Here is an 11,540-nt window from a genome sequence, read left to right as displayed (position 1 = left end):
GACATTGTTCACAAAACAATATAGAGCGCAATCTTAAACAAACTAAATATTTATTGAGAATATGTAAGCACTTTAGATACATCTTTATGGGAAACATAAACTGTGTTCAATATGCGCTCTATGGTTTCTAAACGAAAAAAAAGACCAATATTGATGGCATTTTCTCATTTGCATATTAAAAATGGCTAATTACATAGCAACTGTTGCTGCAACGATTCACATCCAATACACCTATTGATCGAGAATGTACTTGTTATTTTAAATTTAACAATATTATCACTGAATAATCGTCTTGACGACTTAGGGTGCCAAAAATAAAACATATCATACATAGTCCTGAATACAATTGCTTTATTGCCGATTCGTATTGCATGAATGATGTTTTTGTGATTTAAAAAAGAAATCAGAAAGAAAGAACAACAACAGCAACAAAAATGAAAATAATAATAATGGCTATGCATTGGTTAATCAGAGAGAACATACTTGCAAAGTTGAAATATACCTTCTGTCCAAGATTAAAAAGCGACCAATAGTTGCAAATTAGTTCAAAATGACGTCAGGTCACTATAATTGATATTGTTGCCTCCTTAGTGTAAATGAACCAATGATCAATACTCGTTCGTTATAGCGGATTTTGACGACCCGACACACGTGGTTGCGCTAACATATAAAAGTAGATGCGCTCTGTTATATAGATACAAATCGAGGTGTCCCACCTCGGAGTATTAACGTGTACGGAATACACACTCTTATGGGACAATGAGTCGTGTAGCCTGTGCCGTTCTTCTGTTGGCGATCGCAGGTAAGACAAATATTATTTATTAAGTCGATATATCTTTGACAATGATCGATATCAAATAAATCTGTAGTGGTTTAAGAATACGCAAAACGCTAGATATATTTACAGTAAAAATCCGGTGAATATTATTTTTTTTTTAATTTAATTTAAAAGGGAAACATGATTGAAATTCAAAGGTATGTTAAACCTCCCATTCTTTACGCGTCGTTCATTTTGTAATGACATAATTTAAAGGGAGTTTTTATGTTCATGCCTAATCATTAAAACTTTAGTATTAGATTAGAAGATTAGGGTAAAATCAGCTGATATGACAAAAAGATGACAGTGTGTAAACCTTTTCATCGTCATCCCAATAATCTCTAAATAAAGAAACTGTAAATGCACTAATTAAACTACTGTAAGATTTTATGATAAACTTTAAGGAATAAATGCTATCTTTATATAAGCGAAGTGTAGCTGGTTTCTGCTTCTGACCATTTGTTTGACAAATCTTTCAGACGAGAAAAGAGGAAGCCTTTAAAAACCGCGCAACTATTTACTCAATGATTTTGCTCGCTGCGAATGAAAAGTGAATAATCTATGCAGCACTCGACTAAGCTAATTACGCACGGAACATTTTCTCTGGTGTTGAATTGCAACATACTATGCACATATCTCTATTTGCAATAATCTGAAATAACAGAATCCCTATTTTTTATCAGAAGTATATTTTATTTGTATTTTGATTTCAGCAGTAGTGATACTCGTCCTTGACCGCTTATATGGCACTAAAAATATTTTCATTTCAGCGTACATGACAAGTAATAGCCATAATAATATTTGCTCGTTTATATCATTGAATCTTTATGATTTGCTGTCTTTTAAGTTACTTGAAATTGATGTCCATGGTGATGTACAGTAAAACCTGTCTATACCGAACGCCCAAAGACAACGGTCAATGTGATCTGCGTGTGGTCGCTAAACAGGTTACCTTGTATCATAAATTGCCGTTTTGTGACCATAGGAAAGTAATCGTATTAAGAAGGTTGTCTTTATACTGAGTTGGGCACTAAGGCAGGTTTAACTGTTTACATAGTCCAGAATTTTAACTGCTTCTGTAACGGTTTACGATCAGGACGGCATTTAGATAATACTGGTATAAGTTAATGTTAAACATCTAGTAAAAATCTTCACTTAAAACGTTACCGAGAGATGTGTATGTAGAATGTTTTACTTTTACGTAATGGTATTTCAACATTAGTCTAATTTCAACATATAAGTCGGAATTTTTGTCACGTTAAGAACATGACATATTAGTGTGGATCTTATATTAACGATGCTTTATTTGGAAGTTATTTTATTTCAGCATGTATATCTCATCATCCTAAATTCAAGTGATTTTAAAGTGTGTAATTCTATTGTAGCGATCTTGCCTTGTGATAAGTGATATTGCTGCAGCGTTGAAAAATTGGGTTTGTGGTGATTTAAACTTTTATGTTATTTTCCTGCACTAAGTTACCTGGTATAGCTTGTTGTTGTCGAGGGTTGAAGTTTTCTCGTTTTGAACTTAATCGAGAAAATTAAATTATAGCGGTTTTAAATATTTCGCGAATCTGACTACCCTGGTAAATGATTCAACCATTTCTTAAATGATATGTGCTAGTTGTTTTCGTTTACCCAGTATTGTATCACTCCTTTCTACTATCGATCGTTCAGCCTTTATTTTGCTAATGCTAATAACGTTGTACTTTTAACCATGTATGTGCACATTTAATAGCGCATTCAACATCGCGCTAATGAATGCTTAAAACGAACATGTCAAGTGAGCACGAATCTTTACTTTTCGAAACCAAATATAACTTAAAATAAAAATGCATACGAGTTTTCACTGCATTTTTGTCTTTTTCCTAAATACAGTAACATTTCTTTTTACAAAAGCAAGTATTAGAATCACATATCTAAACTCAATACACACGTAATTTACATTAAAAAGTCTGATATGTTAAAATTAGTATAAATAATGAATTAATTAACTCGGTCGACAATTTTTTAAAAAAGCAAATGGCTAAACGCTTACAAATTCACACCACAATGTCTTTCATTTTGCAAACAGAAGGTACAACAAATTAAATCTTGAGAAGATTAACAGAAAAATAACATCTACACAAAACCAATATCGATATACATTATATCTAGCTGATTTTAGCACACAGAACAAAATGTGAACATGATAATTTTGTGACGATTATAAATAAAGCATATGCACAGGAGTAGTATACACATTTTCCATATATATAGTCTAAGGATCTAAAGGAATCTAATATGTTTTGATTACATAACGTATTGAAAGCAACATGCATCAGAGAACGTTTTGTAATATGATGGTATCTGAGTTCTGGTTCATTTATTATAGGGCTAAAGCACACACACTCATTTATCACACATACGCATCCAATACCAACGAGATTCGATCCAGATATATGTAGTAAGATGTTCATAGAGAGGAGGCATTTTGTTTTAAAACACAAATAAACCTTTTCTACAAATATCAAAATATATGCAAGTCAAAACCAACGTAATCAACATTTATTGTGTGCAAACCTTTAAAATAAATGAGAAATGATACCGCCTGCTACTGGTATACAACCTGAACATGATATATACATTACTGTCAAATTCAGGTGTCAACGATATCTAAGATTGGTCAGTTATATTGTTTCTCCTTAAAGTTATAAGTGCCGTAACTTGGCAAAAATGTTGACATGCTATTTTTTCTTTAGTAATCTATTTAAAAACATAAGGTTTAATGAATAAAGCTGTGAACATCATTTAAATGGTCAGACAAACATATATGATATCTTATAAAAGTTAGCTAGAACACACAGATTTTATGCACTGTAAAATTATTGTTTTTTATGCCTTGTGTAAGTTTAGATGGAAAGATACCTACAGATATTACTTAACAATTACAAAAATGCTGTAAAAATGTGAAAAGAAATTGAAGACAACAATATGGCTTCATGGTCTTACCATATGTACTCATTTTACTACGCTGCAGATGTTTTTTAAAATGATTTTTTGCAGTACCATCAAAAATCATTTTCAGCGCTCTTATTTGTACTCGTAAAATTCAAACCTATGAATTGAAAGTATTGTAATACTAAAAATGCTCGTAACGTTTGGTGGTAAATCACATATCAAAAGTTCATCTAGATTCATGAGTATGAAAAATACGGCACATATAACTTAATTGTACAGGGATATCGTCAAAGTTAGAACACAATTTCCATGATATGAATACTGCCCTTCAAAAGTGTGAGATAAACAACAGAGAATTAAGTAGGATAATAAAAATGGAAGGCCTCTCTGAATTAACATGAAACGTTTCGGCATCATGATGGGCTATTGAGCCTTGGATCCACTCGCATCAAAAACAATTAAGAACATCGTAGAGACGATATCACGCTGACAGGGGTATAAGATATATGGCACTGCAATGAATGTTTAAATGTCCAGGTGCACTCCAACACATGAAACCCGTACCAATCTGAATCTGTCAAATTGACGGTTGTATATAAACATTAATTTGGGGCAACGTTTTTCAACTGTGACAGTTACGTTATTTGACATCTGGATGGTCGGGTAGGAAAGAAGTCACTATAGTGAGATGGAAACAATATTCGACATTTCCTTTGTCTGTCGTATTCGAGATTGGTAGTTATAAAATAAGAAACAATGACACAATATTGCAACAACAACAACAAAAGCAACATGGTCAACAACAATTATAAAGATAATAACAGAACCAACACACAGCTTTATTCCGACTAAGTTTAGGTCATTTAATTGAATATTTGTTTTGATATGGATTTTTTATCGGGACATACATACATATACGAACTAATAACAATGGGTGATATCGACATCCTGCATGCAATGGAGGTAGATGACCTAAACTAGATGATGTACATTGTATCTAAACCGAAATATATCGGAATTCGAGAAAGGACACGAAACATAGCAAAACATTTCAACTTTGATGATAAATATCAATAAAACGTATGCTAATATTTCAATATGCGTTTTAGATATATTTATTCTATCCCTGTATCGACCTATTTAGTTTTCTGCTTTTAGCTGCTAACAGCCTACTTGGCACTCATTTGAGTTCTGGGGTTACCTTTGGCTAGCTATATGATACATAAATGCTAACACGTATTATCAGATCATAGCGAATAATGTCATTATTCAATGACGCAAGTTAAACACAAGGACTTCGAACTATACTATTTCATAATTAGCAGATAACGTTAATGAAAAAATAGTTAGTGTATTATCAAAGTAACGAAGTAGTGATTTCTATAAGGTCCCTGTGGGACATTAAAACAAAGACCACTTGTCGTCAGTACACATTAGGAATAGAATGATCGGATGAGCGGTTTAACTGATATTTTTGGCTTGCGACTGTAAAACTACGTGCGATTCGCCTGACTGGGCAGTTATAGTTTAATTTATTTATAAAACATTGTCTACACAAGGCTAGTACTCAAGTGCAATTCCACAACGCTGTATATTTTTCCAATACGTGATATATATATATATTACACATATATATACACAGCGATGTTTTGTTTCATTTCTTATTCTTTTCTACAGTAACACTTAATTAACGTTAAAAACCTGTCAATATTGAGTATCTTCTTGAAGTCACAACTATAGGTCTTAAGTCAAGCATTTTCTGACGCTGCTGTAATTTGATAGGCCTCAGTTTGTAATATTGATCTCATAGACATCAGGCTGTTCCGCCTCAGTTACTGGATAACCTAAACTAAGGTAGGTTGTCAATAATTATCGTTCCACAATCGATACACCAGGTTCTCAGTGTCAAATGGTTTATAGAGTGTAAAACCAGACACTCGAATTGCAGTACCATACCTTTAAAACGTTTGCAAGGGCAATTTGTTCATTTGAAACAGATTTATGATGAAATTGTAACAGGTATCATCACAAAACACAAACAACAATAATAAACAACTATAAAAAATAAAAAAATAAAAAACAACAGCAACAGAATCTTAACCAAATTATGTACCATTCAGTAATTTTCCTTTTACCTCTTAGCATTAAGAAGTATTATCATCTCGATAATTTTAATTTTGTTTAGAATTATTATGTTTACTTTTATGAATAATATACATCAGACAAACATTGAAAAGCTACTAGTAAATGACTTTAAATATTCGGTCATATAAAAAGGGACTTACTTAAATTTTTGGACGTTCTCATTTATAATGACTAGACGGGCTCAACGAGGGGCACGCGGATTTTCAAACACATTATCACTAACCTAACTCTGGATTCCAAGTCCGAAGCACACGTCGGGCAGTTGTATTGATCATAGATCGTTGATTTTTGTCTAATTCGTCTGAATTCCGCTACATAACTGTGATTGAAAAGGTGATGTAGAGAAATAAAAAAAAAAGCGAAAACAAGCAACTGCACATAGACGTTGTTGTAGGTGTGCATATTTCGTAGTTTATATAAAACACAAATATTTTCTCTAAGCCATCAATCAAGATGGAAAAAATAAGTCCTATTTAAGTCGATTTTATTTGATATTCCTGTAAATATTGGACATAGAGGCTTCTAGCCTACGTCCATTAACTTCAATTAAATCAATATTTGTTAATTTGGTTGCATTTCAGATATTACAGAAAATGACATAGAAAAAATAAAGTTACATTTGTATCTTTATTTCTCAAATCGAAATTGTTGCATGATTAAAAAAAAATCTGTTTACATTTTATATAGGACGATACTTGATACGTAAAGACTTTGTTCAGAGCATAAGCTTTTATAAGGTATACGTGTATCAGATAGCTCAAATTACCCGCGTCACCAATAAGTACACATATACAATTCATATAAAATAATGTAAGTTGAATTTATCTTTTTTATCTACAATCTATTCTCAGATTACAATGTAGTCATAGCTGTCATTCAAAGGGAGGTAACTCTTATCAAGTTAATAACTTCATAAATTTTGTTTACACTCGTGTTTCCACTTTATTGTTGTTGGGTTATGCAAATTACTACTAGCTTTGCGTAAATAGTCAAGTGCATGTATTAAAAAAGTATTTAATTTGAGTTATAAATTATTAAAAATATGTATTGTTTTCAGAATTATTTTATAACAATATCAACCCAATATATAGTCAATTCAATTTTTCATAAATCAGTTTTTATTACTTTGGTATTAACATCAACCTTATATAAGAAACAGAAAAAAATTCTATGTTTTGCTGAAAACAAAACAGCAAACAGGAAAACATCTTCAGACGTTCGGGTCATCACTATTTGTTTTCGTGGAGAAGATTTATGAATACTAGCTATTTTAGTATTTGCAATGAAACAAGCGTCAACAATGTTTAATGCTTATTGCCTCGTAAACCACTAGATATGATCGTGTATGGGTTCATTCTAATTTCGAAATAAACTAATAACGAAACTATTTGTAGATATTTTGTATGACATTGCATGAAAACTGTGCTCTTTCCTTACAGAAAGTTTGTTTATTGTAAAATAATTTTGAAATATGTTAACGATTTTCGTTCTTGTTTAATTCTTCAGTTGGAAGCGGTGCCGCCAAGCAGGTAACAAGTATAAGCAATTGCCGCTTCGGTACAAATGGTGGGCAGCGTATCACTATATATGGTAGTGGTAAGTTTCTGCATTTGACTTGCAAAATGTGTAAATCATATAATATAAACCAATTTTCTTTCGCGTGCGATTCATTTTCGCAAATTTCGGGATCAAGGTAAATTCATGAAAAATGATCTTCGCGAATGGGATTCATTCACGTACCACGTGATACCCGATTACGTTTGTGCGGGACTATTGCTTCTATTGGTGATAGAATGACGTCAAAAGATGATATCCCGCACTAACGTCATTTTTAGCGGGAAGATTTCAATGAGTTACGTTCCATCACCACTGGAGATATCTTCCACTCACTTCTTTATCGCACGATTAAATTAAACTGTAGTTCCATTCAGTTTTAAATCTTCGCAAAAATACATTAAAACGGAAATCGGGAAATTTTGTAGCCACGAAAGAAAGTGGTTTTACTGTAAATGATTGTTAATTTGATATAGACTTTAATGCAAAAAACCTTAGAAGTCCTTATTTTTGCATTTGATGATGAATGAAAAGTTATACTTTTATAAATCATATAGTGGGATTTCATATCAAGTAACATATTCAAAATTCATCTTGATAAGAGAAGACAGTAGTGTTTTAAATGATCTCTTTATTTATTTACAGGATTTGCAGCAAGACAGTTTACCCTAGATGATCCGAATCTTGGAAACCAAGTGACTTTTTACTCCAATAGGAACTACCCATGTGACGTCCTAAAGGAAGACAGTACCATTAACCAAATCACATGCTACACCGCGTAATTATCATTTACACCATCACAATCATCATCATCATCATCAACATAATCATCATAATCATCGTCATCATCTTTATCAACTATTCACCACCACCACCACCAACACCATCTCCACTACCACCATCAACACCACCACCATCATCATCATCAATTCCTTCCTGGTATTCCGTCTTTGCATATTACAGAGTTAATTTCCTTGCGAGAAGGTGTCCATTGTGACGTCATTATGTTGTGAGCGCAACTCACGTCGATTTCTCCGAAAATTATGACGTTACGCTCACATGACGTCACAATCAATACCTACCCGCATGTGAAGATAACTCTGTAATATGCAAATGCACGGTACCGTATACCAGGTAACCGCCCAATGTCGCTCGTCGCCACTCCTTTATCTCCTTTTTCAAGAACGTATTGACAAAAAAGTCCTGTACCATCGCCATCCGATCCGATCATAAGCCCTCGGGTTTTAGTTTCCATTATGTTATATAGTTAATTCCGTTTATAAGGGACAATCTAATTTTATTATCATTAGATTTATTATATGTAGAAAATCACACACAAAAATACGTTTAAACGTACAATTTTATTGATTTTCAAAGCAATTATTTTTCCAATTTGATACGAAACGTCGATTTCTCTATTGTAATGTCATGTTTAGTCGCATTTTCGCACCATTCTAGGATTGTTTCTTCACAGAACTATGAACAAAATAATCGGCCAATCAGAAAGTCAGATTTAGTATGAATACAAACAAAAAACAAATAGTGTATCATGAATGTAATATAATATGAAAAACGAATATCTGTTTGTATACAGCCCTATGCCTGAAGGCGTCTACAATCTGGAGGTGACTGTTGATAGTGTGCCAATTTCCGCTTCTGCTATCACCATATCTTGCTCTCTGGAGGTAAGTCCTTTAACAATGCAGAAATATTACATACAAAGCTGCGTTTACAAGTACACTTGTAGCAATCAGCAGGAAGTGATGGCGTAGTTCACGTAAAAAGGAAAATCTATATCCTTTTGGATGTAATTTTATCAGTAAATGACAACTTGTGTGAAGTATGACAGTTTTAAAATCTTTATGATTGTCGATTTCAGTATACATGTAATAATTATATAGATTTGATTAAATATCGAAAACTAGTGTATGTTGTTGGTGGATAAAATATCTTAATGTTTGCATAACAAATAAAAGGCCCATTACGTTTCCGAAACGGCTTTTGAGTTTTAAATCGGTAAAGTAAAACAAGATTGAAAATTTTGTAGAGTCTCAAAAGTTATTATCTTAAAGTATATTATAGTAAGAAAACTTTGAGGCGTAAATATACCCTTCACTTGCATCAAAATTGATTTATTTAAAACACGGAACCTAATTGCCTGAAATTCGCGAGATCTTCAATGGATGTTCAATGTGAAAATTATTCAAGATGTGTTCATATAGGAAATCCACCTTACGACGTCAATGTACCCATGCATATTAAAATTATCAATGGGACTCATTAATGTATCATGTGATACCCAATGACGTTTGTGCGGGACTATTATATCCAGTGGTGATGGAACGTAACTCTTTGTAATCTTCCCGCTGAAATGACGCTATCGCGGGATATCATCTTATGATGTCATTCCATCACCGTGAGAAACTATAATCCCACATAAATGGTATCAGATATCATGTGACGACGTTTTACACCTATTCTATGCTCCTTTTGTCCTAAATATATCTAAGTCTGATATCAAGAGTTTAATTAGTTAATAAAACCCAGATAATTATATCACCAAATTTTTGCTCTCTAATAGAAATATTTTTTAATTGTTTCAGGTATGGAGCTGGCGGACACCTAGTATAACATCTGTCTTTCAAAGAACAATGGAGCCAGGTGAAACAATCAAACATTCGATTAAACATTACGATTTCCATAGTATTAGCAGTGCATAAAAAGGGAATATTAGTCTTATATTTGGACATTACAAAAGCAACTGACAATGCATTCACCCCTGGAAACAGAATTGAACTCTCCTAACTGAAAGGCTGAGACATTTCATCGAGCTTTTGCATGGGTGGATAGTTTAATAATGTGAAGCAATTAAGACAGAGAAAATTAATTTGTAAACATTTGACAAATTTTCTCAATATTTGATTAAACTGGTACAATATATTTTTGTAATGTTTACTAAGAGAATGTCCCCACATTCCTCGTCAATGCTATACTGTTACCACAAAGCACACTTATGCATAAAAAGATGCAAACCTGCGTAGCAAAATATAATTTAAAAACACTTCATTTGTTTATATGTTCCCCTGTTTATCTTTTAATGTTTATGTTTTAATTGAAGGAGGCATAGTGGAAATTGAAGGGAAATTCTTCTCGGACAAATTTGGTGCGAACATTGCTCAATCTTCTAATGGAAGGTCAGCCCAAATCCGCAGGTAATGTATTCTATAATTCTATAATTCAATTTCATATGTTATACTCATTTTTATTGGTTAGAAATTAGAGATTATTCTTGCATAGACTTAAATAATTGAACGTCGAGTACTAGGACGTCAAACAAGAAGAACCTTTTTTGCGGAAAAATTTAAAAGTTGCACAGTGATTGGCCAAACTGAACTATTGGCTAAGGCATCAAAGCTCCACAACTGAAGTATTTCAATTTGTGAAAAAGCTTAAAAACACGAAGATGTAAAAAAGACAAAACTGATAACAAAGCGTCTATGTAGAATAAAACAAAACAAACAAACAATGGGGATTATATATTTATGCGTATGTTATCATAAGAGTAAGGTGTGAACTGTTACATGCAGAACTCTTCCATTAATAACATATGGAACATTTGTATACTATAACGTGAATTCCGTCTTTGCATATTACAGAGTTAGCTCCCTTGCGGGTAGATATCGATTGTTACGTCATTATTTTGTGAGCGCAATTCACGCCATTTTCTCCGAAAAGTATGACTTTACGCTCGAAAACACATGACGTCAAAATCAATACCTACCCGCAAGGGCAGATAACTCTGTAATATGCTAATACGGAATAAAAGGAGAAATCCCTTTAGTTTATAATCATTAGTTTACAAGCTGCAACGATACCATACATATATACATATCAGTATCCATTACCATCCGTTGTTTTTGTTCTTTTTCAGAATTAAACCAATCGATTTTCACATACATTGGTAAAGTTAATTCTAAATTATTTTGGTTTTCTTTATCAGGTTACGTGTTGGTGGAGATAGTTGTCTACTCAAGGATGGTGATACATTGTACGTTAAGTATCAAGCACTCGGTCGAATATATGT

At 32.8% G+C, this 11,540-nt stretch overlaps 1 protein-coding gene across 1 annotated transcript in view; it reads left to right on the top strand.

Moving 5' to 3' along the window:
* Positions 1 to 696: 696 nt before the first annotated feature.
* Positions 697 to 11,540, top strand: part of LOC138317562 (fibrocystin-L-like) — a 74,624-nt gene continuing 63,780 nt past the window's right edge. The window contains exons 1-7 of the mRNA XM_069259325.1: positions 697 to 802; positions 7,409 to 7,498; positions 8,102 to 8,234; positions 9,051 to 9,141; positions 10,060 to 10,117; positions 10,575 to 10,668; positions 11,457 to 11,504. Coding sequence (XP_069115426.1) covers positions 760 to 802; positions 7,409 to 7,498; positions 8,102 to 8,234; positions 9,051 to 9,141; positions 10,060 to 10,117; positions 10,575 to 10,668; positions 11,457 to 11,504 — 557 coding nt within the window. The 5' untranslated portion in view covers positions 697 to 759. The remainder of the gene's footprint in view (positions 803 to 7,408; positions 7,499 to 8,101; positions 8,235 to 9,050; positions 9,142 to 10,059; positions 10,118 to 10,574; positions 10,669 to 11,456; positions 11,505 to 11,540) is intronic.

The sequence above is a fragment of the Argopecten irradians genome, chromosome 3 (assembly GCF_041381155.1).
Source record: "Argopecten irradians isolate NY chromosome 3, Ai_NY, whole genome shotgun sequence".
Lineage (NCBI taxonomy): Eukaryota > Metazoa > Mollusca > Bivalvia > Pectinida > Pectinidae > Argopecten > Argopecten irradians.
Note: the sequence above shows the minus strand (reverse complement) of the source record. Positions and strands in the feature narration are given on the sequence as shown.